Raw genomic sequence first — 15,253 nt, forward strand, 5'->3', positions numbered from 1 at the left:
AACTGATCAAATGGAATACATTGAATACATTACATACATTAAATATAAATGTTTATATGCTTACATTACAAATGAATATATTTGAATATAAATTTCTCACACATATATCATAAAAAACGATTAAGTAGATCACAAATCAGGTCAGATAGGTAAGAGCTGAAGTGTGACTCATATTTTTTGTTAAACCATTAATTTATAATGTTTAAGTAAGAACTGTTATAATGTTTTAACAGTGATGCTTGTTCTCAGTGTTACTTACCGAGCGCATCTAGTTGCTGTAACCACAGGCATCAGCTTCTGGAGAACTTCATCTCCTGTGTTCTGTGTGGCACTAATTGAAAATAAAAATGATTTAAAGTTAAAGTTAATTATTAATGCTAATAATAATAATAATAATAATTCATATCATAAGTAAATAATGCATTATATCTTCCTAAATACCCTCAAATAATTGTTTTAATGAAACACTGCTTTATAAAGGACATGTGAAAAAGTGGTTTTATATCTATAACTGTAGAAGCCTCGTATTCAGCCGTCACTGATTAGTCTCTTCTTCTTCTCGTTAGTGTTGCTGTGGCAGGGCTATTAGTCTGCATTTACACTACAACACTATTATGACACATCAGGTTTGTTTGTCCTGTCCGTTGCTATGGTTATCACCATGGAGACACTTAACTCCCGAGTCGGGCGGGGGGGCAAGAAAAGGGTATTTTTGTACCTGCATCAGCAAATTATTCCTAGAAATTAAGCACACGAGTTTGTTTGCTTGTTACTTGTTTATTTACATACTTGTTCATTTAATAATCTACTTAGTTTTATTGTCACAGGAAATGATGCGCACAAAATGTGAATCATTGCCCATCATTTTGCCAGCAACTGGTGATAAAGAAAAATGATGATGAGACATTAATCTAATTTATTTTCTTAATACTTCTCTTGTATAATAATAATATTAAAACTTCATTTAGGAAAAATACTTCCTATTAAATATCTTTATATTAACTGGCTTTTTTATGAATGCAATACAGTGACTGACAGCCGTCTGTGTCTCCCAGTGTCTTACATTATTGTCAGTTTAGTGTTCAGTGATTCATTTACACAGAAACAAAAGATAACATGTATGCCTTCATCTCCGAATACATTATCTGTGTCTTACATTTCATAATGAACTCAGATAAACTCAGTGCCGACTCGTTTTCCATCAGTTCTTCTACATTAATTAGAATGTGTGCAAAGGATTGTGGGAGATTGAAGAACACGAAGGATCTACTTGATGCATCCTTCAGAATGAGCTGAATTAAAGACACAAAATGAAGTCTGTCTTCAAAACATCCTTCAAACTGAGACGGCCTTCAGAGGCGCTTGATGACGTGGCAGTCGAGATATGCAGTCTTACTAGGACACAGCCACGGTTTGAGGAACACACGCAAATGATCTACAATATCCCAGAAATCAGTCTGTGCCCCGTGATTTAAACACCTCTGATCTCTGAGTTTCTCTTTGTTCATAATGTTTTAGACTGTAATGATTGCACTCAGTGTTACTTACCGATCATCTCTGCCTCCAATTAAGTTGTACAGGTCAAACTCCTGCAGTGTCTTCTCTGAGGACAACATCACAAACACTAAAGCTGACCACTGAGACGAGGAGAGTTTCACAGCACGTAATCCTCCAGAGCTCGTATGAGGTTCAGCTTCGTTCACTAGAGAAAGATCACCCAGTTCATTCAGACAGTGAAACAGATTGATGTATTTATCTGGAGAGGGATTCTCACTGATCTTTTCTTTAATATAGTCAGCTGTTCTCTTATTGTTGTGAGAGCTGTTTGCTGTCTGTGTCTTCAGCTCTTGTAAGAGACTCTGGTTAGACTCCACTGACAGACCCAGAAGGAAACGAAGGAAAAGGTCCAGATGCCCATTTTTACTGTGTAAAGCCTCATCCACAGCTCTCTGATGGAGATCCGATAGGGAAACTCTGCCTCCATTAGTTGGTTTGGTAATCTGGTCAAACACATTGATGTTATTGTTGATAAAGGAGAGATGCACATATAGAGCTGCTAGATGTTCCTGAATGCTCAGATGAACAAAGCTGAAGACTTTCCCCTGACACAAGCCCAACTCCTCTCTGAAGATCTGAGTGCACAATCCTGAGTAAACTGATGCTTCTGCCTCATCAATGCCACACTCGCTCAGGTCTTCCTCATAGAAGATCAGGTTGCCTTTCACAAGCTGCAGATAAGCCAGTTTCCCCAGTTTGACAATCATGTCTTCATCTTTCACTTTCTTCTCATAGTCCTTCTCATGTTTGATGTTGGTCTGAATGAGCAGGAAGTGTGTGTACATCTGAGTGAGAGTCTTGGGAATCTCTCCTCTCTCTGCTTCACTCAACGTCTCCTCTAGAACAGTGGCTGAGATCCAGCAGAACACTGGGATGTGGCACATAATAAAGAGGCTCCTTGAGGACTTCAGGTGTGAGATGATCCTGTCGGCCAGACTCTGATCCCTGATTCTCTTCCTGAAGTATTCCTGCTTCTGTGTGTCACTGAAGCCTCGTACCTCTGTCACTCGATGGACACACTCAGAGGGGACGAGATCCGCTGCTGCTGGTCTGGAGGTGATCCAGATGAGAGACGAGGGAAGCAGATTCCCCTCAATGAGGTTCTTCAGCAGCTCGTCCACTGAGGCTGATTCAGATATATCACACAACCTCACATCGCTCTTAAAGTTCAGAGACAGACGACACTCATCCAGACCATCAAAGATGAACAACACTTTATACTCATCACTGGATATGTCCATTTCTTTAGTTTTGGGGAAAAAGAGATGAAGAAGATCTGAAAGACTGAGAGTTTTGTCCTTCATCAAGTTGAGCTCTCTGAAAGCGAGTGGAAATATGAGCTGGACATCCTGATTCTCTTTCCCTTCAGCCCAGTCCAGGATGAGCTTCTGCACAGAGACTGTTTTCCCAATGCCAGCGACTCCCTTTGTCAGCACAGTTCTGATGGGTTTGTCTTGTCCAGGTAAAGGTCTAAAGATGTCACTGCATTTGATCGGTGTGTCCTCTGTTTCTGCTCTCCTGGACTGTGTCTCGATCTGTCTCACCTCATGCTCATTATTGATCTCTCCACTTCCACTCTCTGTGATGTAGAGCTCTGTGTAGATCTCATTCAGGAGTGTTGGGTTTCCCTGCTTTGATATTCCCTCATACAAACACTCAAACTTCTGTCTCAGATTTGATCTCAATGTGTTGAGGACTTCAGCAGGATTAGAGTCATGGCTGTAAGATTAAAATACCACATTATTACACAAGTCAGAGAAGTAAATAGCCATAAATAACAACACTATTTATGGGACACAGAACATCATTAGGTTTCTGAAATGTGTAAATCATTAATCGTGTGTGTGAGTGATGTGTGATGTGAATTGCAGCACCTAAAATTAAACAACAACAACAACAAAGTCCTGAATTTTACCTGAAACCAGGAAACATGCTTTCATTAAAGTCTTGTGGTCGAATCACAGGCTTGAACACAGTTTTGTTTTTAACTGGTCTGGATGGAAGAGTTGACCTGAAATCAGAATGAAGAGGGTAAAGAATCAGACACACTGATATTGATGTAATTGTGTCATTAACTGAGTAACAGACCAACAGCTTTTACAGTGTGTGAATGTATTAACAATACAACACATAGAGCTTTACACAAGAGCACAATGATGATCATTAATAGACCGAAACCAGCAAGATTGTAACTCATTAAACTGCTGTATATTAATAACAATTTCATACAAATAAAATACAATAAGCACATCTTTTATAGAAGTGATATACCTGAGATCAGGCCGTTTGTCTCCACTCTTAAACTGTAGTGGCGGATCCATAGAGCGGTTACTCTTCATAGACACACAGCTGGACTCTGGGTTTGAGCTCTTCTGCTGGACTGAACTGGGTTTAAAACTAAGTAAAATATAAAGAATACAGACTTATAAAAGACCACATAAATGTTGTGTACTTTTGCTTTAATGTCTGTAACTGTTTTGCACTGTGTTTCAAACTTTGATTACAATTATTTTGAGAAATTAACTCACTGGTTTAAAAATGTTAAGCATGATTCAACAATTGTACCAAAGCGACTGAGAAAACCGGTAATATTAGGAATTAGGAATTCAAAGCAAACAAACTGAAATCAACTATAGAATTATAGAATGATTCAACTCAGATGAACATCAACCATGATCACATGACTCTTCTCAAAGGCACAATGGAGGACGAAGGCTCGACCGACTAAAGAGACCAATGTTTAGCTGAGCTTTAAAGATAAACCACCTTACTGTACTCTAGTAACGCTACTCTTGCTGTGAAACATCACTGTTCTGACCAGACACCGTGAAGCTTTCAACAAATCTGAACCCGTATTTATCAAGCCTCTGAGAATTACTCACAAGAACACTGCTAAGAATGGACTTAAGAGTAAAACAACTCTTGGCTCAAAGCTGCGCTTAGAAGTTAGTTATCAAGCATCTCAGTCGTAATTTAAGTGAAGTGTAGGACTAAATCTTAAGTGTCAGTCTTAGAGATGATTCACAACACTTTGCTGTGCCACAAACGGGATTTTGGATGATGACATTGGCATGGACCAATCACTGAATAGATTTCCTTATTTAAGAATATGCTCAGATAAATTCCCATTGAATGGTGAAATTCCTAAGAGGAGTTTACATTCAACACTAATAATCATTCAATAAATAATTTTCAAAAGAATACATTGTGATACTCATTGCAGGGCTGTACAGTTACGAAAAGATTGGTCTGTGCGATGAATAAATGCGTGCGATACAGTTTTGTAAACTCCGTTACTTGTGTTTGTTTTCAGACATGATAACAGTCGTTTTATACTTGAGCTTATGCGATATCACGATTTTTGATCGTGGATGATTTAATGTCTCCACGATCTGCTTTTGAAGAAATATGGTAGTATCACATTCTATCAGCTGCAGTTCTGGCGCTCAGTCCCAATACTGTAAAACTCACATCACATGTTAACGCAGCGCTAGAGTTACACTCACAGGACTCAGCACTTATTCGCAATCACAAAAGGTCATTATTTGCTCGTGCTTTAAAGCTTTGCCAGGTAAACATTTCATTAGCGTTCTGTTCTGACATGATGAATTCCTGAATGAATCAGCCGTTTGTAGGGCCCTAGAATTTCCACGATCGTGGAATTGGCAAATTAACGCGGAATCTAGTGTTAAAGTGTTATTGCGCGGAAGTTTACATATTTGCAATAAAATTCTGTTTTTGTGTGGTGTTTAGTCATTTTGACACGAATACATATTAATAAATGTCATTTTGATGTTTGAAAGTCTCTAGGTTTTGACAAATTCAAATATAAATGTAATTTAAAAAAATATTATCGATTTTCAAATACTGCACCTGTCAATACTGAACGAAATATTCTATAGCCTATTTTGCTGTCAACACTGCCGACGTTGTCTTTGCTGCTATATATTTATGTTTAACATGAAGTATAGGCCTTCCACAACTCTCTCCCCATATGTCAAATATATCACCAATGAGGCTTATCATATGTCACCTATCAGCAACAGTGCAGCGTCAGACACGTTTCTGGTGTGTAAAGACATGGAAAAAGCCACGCAAACACCACGCAGCTGACACGCAACAGAAACACCACGCAGCCAGTGTGTCGCCGGCCTAACTAAGCCCTCAGTACCGAGCCGAGCAGTTCCCACGTGGCTTTTATGTCAAGCGAACTCTTGTTGTGTAAGTTTTGTAAGTTGTCAACATTCCGTTGACTGGAAGCGCAAAAATACATGCACTGACCACCTGTTATCCAAAAGCCATGTGAAGAACAAGAAGTACAATGATAACGCTATTAAAGCCACCATGTACCTCAATACATTTAAGGTCATTCCTTTTTATTTGTGTACATTTTAAACACTTTTTACGACTAAAATAACAGTAAAGGGTAAAAAAAAAAAAAAAAAAACCTGAATTCCCACAAAATGAAAAGGCTTAATGTTGAGACCTGATTAATTTTTTATTATTATTCATTTATTTACCCATAAACTTGTCTTTAGGAAGCCATACGTTACAGTGGCAAGAATAACTTTGTGAAAGTTTTGTGGGTGGTGGACAGGGTTTACATTAAGACAGGAGTATGCCTTAATCTAGTTAATCGAGCATTTCTTTTCTTTTATTCCACAGCTGATGTGTGCAGTTTTTTTATTGCTTGTTGCATTAAAATAATTTTCTCGTTTTGCTTTTTAATTGCAGTCTTTTTCTTCTGCCATTCATGCTTATCAGCTCCATGCAATCTTAAGCTTTTCTTGGTTCAGCTGCACACAGTCTGAAAAGGGTTTATGGCAGTTTGATCAAATAAAAGAGCCTTTCTAAGAGCCATCGTTTAAGCCGTTGACTTTTCTACCTTGAGAAAGTAAACGAACAACCAATGATGAACCACGAATCAAACCAACCACTGGAGTCACATGGACTATTTTAACAATGTTTTTACTACCTTTCTGGGCCTTGAAAGTTGCAATGACGTTGCAGTCAGTGGAGGGACAGAAAGCTCTCAGGTTTCATCAAAAATATCTTCATTTGTGTTCCGAAGATGAACAAAAGTCTTACGGGTTTGGAACGACATGAGGGAGAGTAATTAATGACAGAATTTTCATTTTTGGGTGAACTAACCCTTTAAGACTAAAATGTCACTTTGAGAAGCTTGATAAATACGGGCCCTGAACCAGCAGTTAAAAAAATCCACTCAGTTTTACACCTACTCAGTTATATAAAGGTGGAAAAGATCTCAGCTTACATTTACTTGATGTCATTGCTAGTATTAGACTGACTAACTGAGAAAAATGATGATTCTAATTCAAAAGTGTCGAACTATAAGCACATCTTTTATAGAAGTGATATACCTGAGATCAGGCCGTTTGTCTCCACTCTTAAACTTTAGTGGCTCATTCATAGAGCAGTTACTCTTCATAGACACACAGCTGGACTCTGGGTTTGAGCTCTTCAGCTGGACTGAACTGGAACAGAGAACAGATTCAGTTTAATCCTTTAGATTACTGTGAATACATTTATCCTGCATCAAAAAGTACTTTGAGGAAACAATGATCTTTTTATTGAATATTTCATTTTAGTTAAAAAAAAGGCAAAAAAATATTCTTTTTTCTTTAACTGTCTTTGATCTGTTTGTGTTTGTGTTTGTGTGTGTGGAGGGGTGGAGGTGTGGGGGTAATGGTAATGTAATGTTTGTTGAAAGTACCTGCATCCTGGAGAACAATCTCCATCTCTGGATCCTTGTGAATCAGCCATGATGAAGCTGCAGGAGAATCTGATGAGTTTGATCTCCTCCACTGACTCTGAATGAAGAAACATTCACACACTAAATTAAATGATTAAATTAAACAACCTTCATAATTTAGCGGAACATATCTGGAGTGTGGGAGAAAAGGATCATGTGACTGCGTTAACTCAAGCTCACAGGGCCTTTTCACACACACAAGTCGACCGTTGATGTTCGGGTGAAAAAGAAAACAAACCCCGACCCACATCGACACACACTGATCCGATACAAAAAAAAAAACAAAAAAACGTGTTTGTTGACGTTTGTGTGAATTGGCCTATGTGTGTTTACACATAAGCTAAACTTCTGGAGAATCACAAACATCACGAAACACAAAGGAAACATTGAAGTGAAAAGAAAAAAAAACTTTATTTAAGGTTTCATATCAAACAATCACTAAACTTTCCTCCAGAGATTCATATTAATATGAGAAAGTCACACATGAACACTCACCTTGATCAAACTTTTACAAGATACAGGATCTCAAATCCTCCAGCTTTAACATCATAAAACTACACTTAAATCCCCTTTATAATGGCTGATAAACACTTTAATGTTCTGGTTTTTTTCCGTGTCGTATTTCGTATTTCTCCTGCTTAAAATGGCGACAGGAAAACTTACTTTCACTTTCTATGTGTGACGAGAGAGAGAGAGAGGCCCTGTCCCAAATGGCGCACTTCATGCGGACTTTCGGTCTCGTGGACTTGAATTGCGCGTGCTCGCTGAGTCTACGAGTCCGTAGGCTGTCCAATTCAGCATTTTACCGCTCTGAAGTGTGCTCAGCAGCGCCCCCTTTGTGCCCTTGAAGCGGTCTTCCGCGAAGCCCGCATAGAAGCAGGCTTCACGCACTTTAACTACCCAGGAATCCTTGCGAAAGGCCAATCAGACAACAGATGGGAGGAGATGGCTGAGAAGAAAATATTACGGTTTTTATGACCTAAATGTACATTTTATCAGTGGTTACCTACAGTCATGCGCGTAATTTGCACGGGGGTTACGGGGGTCATGACCCCCTCAAAAATCAGATCCAGCTAATATAACCCCCCCAATATCATCACATCATTCAGATTAAAATAAATATGAAATATTCCGAATTAATACTTTTGTTCGTTTTCTTTATTAATTTCATTTGCCAGCAAGACAGATAGTATCATATTTAAAAAAAAATCTGTAATGTACCCCCGCCCACCGCACCGACTACTTGGTATTACCCAACCCGCTTTCTCTACCAAGTTTGTTAACTATTTTGCGCAGTCGCTGGGATGAATGGTTGGAGAAGCATGCTAACGGATGGAAAGATGAAAAGGACACCGAAAGGCAGCCAGACAACGATTTTTCATTGTTGGTCGACACCAGACAAAAAGAGGAAAAATCCTGACCAAACGGAGGTACTTCTATATTAGCTCAGCGTTTCTCAAAGTGTGGGGCGCGGGCGCGGCCCACTGGTGGGGAATAGAGACATGACAAGTGGGGCGCGACAAACAGGATTTGTGCCCAACTTTTTAATTCCTTTATTTATTGACCATACACTCAAAACAAAACAAAGACACGTTTAAATGTAAGCCTTACTTAACCTTTACACACGTAAGTTTAAAAGTTTTTCAAGGCGACCATTATTGATCGTAGTATCACTTTATGGTTACCATGGAGACGCGTCATTCATTGCTTGTCACACCGCAGCCACAATAGCGCTGAATGACTGATGATCTGCTTTTATTTCCTTTTTTATTCAACATTTCACAAATTTGTTAGCTATAGCAGGATATATATGATATTCCGATTGTCAAATATGTGCAAGTGGATGTGTTTTGTTGTTCAAACACCTTTATAACGATCGCGTTAGTTGAGCTGTATGCGCAACGTATTTTAGGTAACGTTATCTTATTAAAATACCTACAAAAAAAATACGTACATTATTAGGAATTTACCACCTCCGGCTCAATTTGATATTATTATTATTTAATTTTTTTATTATTATTATTATTATTTTGTTCTTGTTTGCAAAGTGACAAAATGAATCAAAGCACAACTAAGTTAGCTGCTAACGTTAGTCCACACTTGTATTTTCTCAGTTTCTGAATTTGATGTTATCAGAGGCTAAATGCAAACACACATTTTTTTTTTTTTATCTACTTTTGAGTCTTATTTCATGCAAAGTGATAATATAATTGCACTTTCATTTTCTCTATTTGAAAGTTTTTAATGCTGTTATTTGATGTAAAGTTTTTAAAATGTGATGTTAATAAAATACATTTTAAGAGTTAAACTTAAAGCCTATTTTATTAACATTTTGTTGGGGTGATTGGGGACAGGTGGGGCTCGGAACCCTTTCCTACCTCCGAAGTGGGGAATGGCAGAGAAAGTTTGAGAAACACTTAATTTAACTACTGTGTCATTATGGCATACATAGTCAAGTGAACAGCTGCATTTACATTAAGTAGCCTAAATCAGTAAAAGTATCACAATGTATTTCTAATACAGGAACGGCAAATTAGCATGTTACCTTTTACACAAGAAAATTATTCAATAAATAAATAAATTAATAAATATGCCGCGAGTTTAACCCCCCCAATGGTAGACCCAAAGTTACGCCCTTGCCTACAGTTTATACAAACATTAAGGTAATCGACCAGTGGTTGATGTCTCAAACATAATAATAGCGCGTTTAATAATACGATCGCATTATGATTCATTAAATAAATAATGGCAGGGCTTTACTGAGTCATATGTAAACATAGTATGAATATTGAAACCTGTAAATTCATCTGAAACTCATGCACATTTTCATTATGTTTTAAAATTGCAATCTTAGTTCAAATGGAACATTATGTATTATTATGTACAACTGTATACATCATTTAAATAAGCATGATATATCTATTGTCTAATACCCAGGTGATATGCACAATATCAAAATATAGAACTGTAAAATTAGGCTGTGTAGTTGACATGGAGATAAGACGTTGGAGCGCAAAAAATGTGATTTCTCCTGTCCAACAACAACCAGGCCTGTATTTCTGTCAGTAAGGTTATTTTTCACTCTGATTTCTCTGAAAATAAAAAGCTAGATGATATATTAAACTTTTTCTGTACGATGGGTAAATATCATATTCACAAAGCAAGATACCTTAAAGAAACCTAGTTGCAAATTGTTTGCTTATGATTTACAGTTATTCTTCACTTCAAAAAATCCCCTCCAATAAAAGAGCTTCGAAAATATCCTGTATTATAGAATAAGTTTTATATAAATTGTAAAAATATTTTATTTACTGTTATTATTTACTTTCATTTTCTCTGTATCCCCACATGTTCATGTTCATTGTTTTGTATTATTTCCATTGTAATGCAAAAAAAAAAAAAAAAAAAAAAAACAGCCCGTTATTTCCGGCGTGCTGATCAAGTCTGTCTCAAAAATACCTCTCAATGCGCCCTCGTGGACTCGCGCCAAAGGCCCTATAGGTCTGCACTACATGACGTCACCAAAGTGTGGACTCTGAGGAAGTCCACAAGTCCAGAGTGTGCCATTTGGGACAGGGCCAGAGAAGCAAACAGAGTATGGCAGGCGATCGGGGTCAAAAGTCTTTATACGAAACGCGTGATTTTGACCATAACACTCACAGCAGCCAATGAAATTGTTGTATTTGAGACTATATTGTTCTACCTACCTTAATTATATTGTCTGCTATATCTGCTTCTTATTAATTCAATCCGTTGATGAAAAATGTATTAAAATTAAGATACAATTTATACAAAACGAAATTCACTTTAAAGAAAGGTTTTCTATTAAACAAAACTTAATGAAGTGGTCAAAATCATGTCTGACCCACTCCATATATTGCGCATCCTATCTTACTCGTGCTGTTCACTTTTCATAATCAACATAGATGGAAAAAAATAACATTATAATATTTTAACAAATATGAAACTAAATGCGCTTTTTGAATGGCTACAACAGTATAGTAGGCCTACAGACTCTCTATTTGTACAAATTGCTGCACATTCATTTAATTCTGAATTTTGCACACACAAGTTAAAAGGCATTTGTTCAAATCAAGTTCACGGATAGGCCTAATTTATTAATCATTATGATACTAAAATCATAACAAAGTAGGCTATATGTACAAAAAATCAGATGAGCGCAGAATATGAACGCAACGTTTAATTACACATTAAGCATTTTCCTCCCATAGAAAACCATTATAAGAATGCTTAATGTGGCTTAATGCAGATTAGATTGTCCCCTTATTGTCGAAATAAAGAGATATTATGTCGAAATAACGAGATATTATGTCAAAATAACGAGTTATGATGTTGAAATAACAAGATATTATGTCGAAATAACAACTTCTTATGTTGGAATTAGGGCTGCACGATTTGGGGAAAATGTCATATTGCGATAATTGAGGTCAATATTGCGATTACGATTGCGATATGCGATATAATAAACAAATGGTTTCATGAGTCAACTTGCTTGGTTCTCAAGGAAAATAAATGCACAGACAGATTAGTGATAATCAGCCTAAAGAAAAAAGTTCTTTAGTCAAGAGCAGTGAGTGTTTTTCTCTGTTCCCTTTGTTCTTTGATTAACTTTAGCGACAGATTTTTTTTTTTTTTTTGCATTTTGCATTTTAACAAGAACAAAACATAATTTACATACAAGAGTACATATAACCATACATGTTAGGTTAAAGAAAAAAAAATAAAATAAATAAAAATAAAAATAAATAAATAAATAATAATAACTTTAGCGACAGATGTAATTAGTGGCTACTGTACTGTCCCTTTAAGACCAGCCGCTGTCAGAGACGCGGATCTCACACGCGCCTCATTCTTTCACGAGTTATCACAACTCTTCGTGTTTATCATAAGACTACTCTTATGTTATGAAGACACTCGACAAAAAGACATTTTTGCATAATTGTGTGTGTTATTGTTCGTTCAAGCTCGAAAGAGAACTGTATTCTGTCATGCTGTTTTGTGCGCACGCACGATATTAGCGCGAGTCTTTCTGTCTGTCACAGTCAGGATATTCACAGGCAGCGCGTTCATTTTGGCATGTGTGTTGTTCGTTCTACCGCGAAAGAGAACTTGATACTGGCGCGCGTCTATCTATCTATCTGTGTGTGTGTGTGTGTACATGTGTGTGTGTGTCAGGAGGACATTCACAGGCGGCTCGTTCTATTATGTCTTATCGCGGATGAATGGTTTAAAAGCATTTGCATTAATAAGTGCGTTAACAGCGCTAATTTGTTTATTTAATATAAAATCGCAGCATTTTGCGTCATATAATCGCGTAGGCTTGACATCGCGATTGCGATTGCGATACGATTAATCGTGCAGCACTAGTTGGAATAATGAGATATTATGTTGAAATAACGACTTAATATCTCGAAATAACAAGATAAGTTCTTTTTTTTTCCTTCAAAATGTGGTTCAGGGCTTCCATAGAATACAGCCTGAATATAATTTATATTAATAATTTATGTATAATAATAATATTTTTGGGGGTGCTATCGGGGTGCTTTGGTCTTTCTTGGTGGGGTGCTGAAGCTCCTGCTAGCTCCTCCCTAGCGCCGCCCATGAATGACACTGAAGTAAAAACATTAAAGACACCGTTGGACATTTTGGAGGACGATTTACACACAGAAACCAGAAGTTACTGTATGAAAATGATCTTAACTTAACTTTCTACTTAGGGTTAGTAAGGTAGGTTAGGTAAAGTCTGTGTTATGAAACATCCCAGAAGTGTTTGTTTATCGACTGATCTCATAATGGAGATTTTATTATAACTAGTTGAGCGAGTCTCACCGCGCTGCTGTGACGTCAGATCCTCTGAGCTGTGGGGGGGAATCCGCAGGACTCTCGTCTTCAGCTCTTTACACATGACACACCAGTAGTGATGTGACTTATTAATGCCATGAACCAGAACAATACAATGAGACATAATCATTCAAAGTAAAACAAATACAAGTAAATAAAGTAAAATAAAATAAGAACAGTGTCAGAGAACAAGAAAAAAAGTATTACAAAGTTAAAGATGCATTTAAAAAGAGAGGTAGGAATTGGATCAAGAGAACAAGTGGGCGGTTTCAGTTCTACTACCTTTCTTAGGGTCTCAAAATCAACCAAAGTAAACCTTTCCATTTGGATAGTATTATGTGCGCTAGGTAAAGGAGAGAACATAGTAATCTTGTTTTTGTTTACAGAGCAGATTCCTAATCTAATATTTATAACTTTATCTCTGAAGTAGCCAGCAAACTCTTCACATCTGGAACTTGGTAACGCAGAACTGCAATCAATATTGTGATTTATTAGTGAATCTATGGTACTAAATAAGAATCGTGGGTTACTAACATTTTCATTTATACGATTAGAAAAATAAACTTGACGAGATTTTTTAACTTCTTTGTTACAGTTTTTGAGATTTTCAGTGAGTATATTAAGGTGTATTTCTAATTTAGTTTTTCGCCATCTTCGTTCAGCACTTCTACTGTTTCTTTTCATTTTCATGGTCAGATTTGAGCCTTTTATTACCTTTTATTAGTGTCCCTTTTTGTTTTCAATGGAGCAACTGCATCAAGAGCTGTTCTCAATTTATTATTAAACTCATCAACTAAGACATCACAGGACGATGGTAAAATATTCTTTTCTTAAGTCCTATAATGCATTGTGAATTTAGAGGTAATAAAACGTTTTTTAACGATACGTTCAATTGTGTAAGGCACTGAAGGATCAATACTATTAAAAAAACACACAAAAATGATCGGATAATGCCAGATCAACAACATAAGTTATATTGGTGTTTAATCCATATGATATGACTAAATCCAATGTGTGACCATGTTTGTGAGTCGGTATGTTTACATGCTGTTTAAACGACATACATTCTAGCAGTTCCAAGAATTCATTTGCTCTGATATCTGACAGATTATCAACATGTATATTAAAATCCCCAGTTAAAACACAACTGTCATAATTCATATGAATAACAGAGAGCATGTCAGAGAAATCCTTTATGAAGGGAGATATAGGTGATTTTGGAGATCTGTATAGTGTCACTGCAAGAAGACGTAGTTGGAAGTTTAAAAGAATAGTGTTATGTTTTGCAATAATTCATAGCAGAACAGACGAGATCAAACAGCTAGCATCAACTTAACTTAACTTAACTATTCTTCACTGTTCTTACCAACATCCAGTACAATGTATTGTGAACTACATCGCCCTCTACAGGTTAAGCCGTAACTCAATACACAACATATTTCCCCTCTTGTTTAGGAAGCTTACCAGATAAAGTAAGATTAATACGCCGTCTCTTAAATCACTTAGACCTCGGCTGTAATATAATGCAAACTTAAATGTTTCCTTATTTATACTTAACATTAGCATCCTTTTCTTTCCAATAATAGTATCAATTTAACAGTTATAGCATGTAACATTATGTTGAACTCACTTCTACCAGAAGTGTTAATCTTAAGCGGAATTAAACAACCAATTTCACAAGCAAAACAGCATTCAAATGATAGTTTTCTCTTCTTTCCCCCCTCCCCCAAAGGCCATGAGGAGGACTCACGTCACCATCCAGCCGTTGTGCAGGTCCCGACTCAGGTACTGGAACATCCAGCATTTGGGCAGGTTCCAGCACAGGTACCGGAACAGAACCGTCAGTGGTGTCTGTTACCCTGTCAGGGACGAGAGAGAGATGAGTAGCGTTCCAGGTGCGTCCATCTTCCAGCACATACGCATTTGCACCAGCTCTCCGTACCGCCCTGGCAGGTCTATGGAACTTTGACAGTCCTTTCTTGACATGGAAGGGTTTCCGTACTCTTACTAGACTTCCCTCTTTGATCTTTGGTACTTGTGCACCTCTCCTCACATCTGTGT

At 37.2% G+C, this 15,253-nt stretch overlaps 2 protein-coding genes across 4 annotated transcripts in view; both read right to left on the reverse strand.

Moving 5' to 3' along the window:
- The window catches only part of LOC311302528 (NACHT, LRR and PYD domains-containing protein 3-like), a 153,360-nt gene extending 145,119 nt beyond the window's left edge, over positions 1-8,241 (reverse strand). For 2 of the 3 annotated variants that reach the window (XM_084428487.1, XM_084428489.1), the window contains exons 1-7: positions 7,826-8,010; positions 7,292-7,388; positions 6,939-7,052; positions 3,829-3,954; positions 3,473-3,568; positions 1,549-3,276; positions 260-331 (exon numbers count right to left, since the gene is read on the reverse strand). In XM_084428487.1, coding sequence (XP_084284613.1) covers positions 260-331; positions 1,549-3,276; positions 3,473-3,568; positions 3,829-3,954; positions 6,939-7,052; positions 7,292-7,341 — 2,186 coding nt within the window. In that variant the 5' untranslated portion in view covers positions 7,342-7,388; positions 7,826-8,010. Of the gene's footprint in view, positions 1-259; positions 332-1,548; positions 3,277-3,472; positions 3,569-3,828; positions 3,955-6,938; positions 7,053-7,291; positions 7,389-7,825 lie in introns of all 3 variants that reach the window. The other variant, XM_084428486.1, reaches the window with a different exon arrangement.
- LOC311302519 (uncharacterized protein) overlaps positions 1-15,253 on the reverse strand; it is a 1,110,603-nt gene that overhangs the window by 300,395 nt on the left and 794,955 nt on the right. The window lies entirely within an intron of this gene.

Source organism: Rutilus rutilus (genome assembly GCF_951802725.1).
Source record: "Rutilus rutilus genome assembly, chromosome: 13".
Taxonomy (NCBI): Eukaryota; Metazoa; Chordata; class Actinopteri; order Cypriniformes; family Leuciscidae; genus Rutilus; species Rutilus rutilus.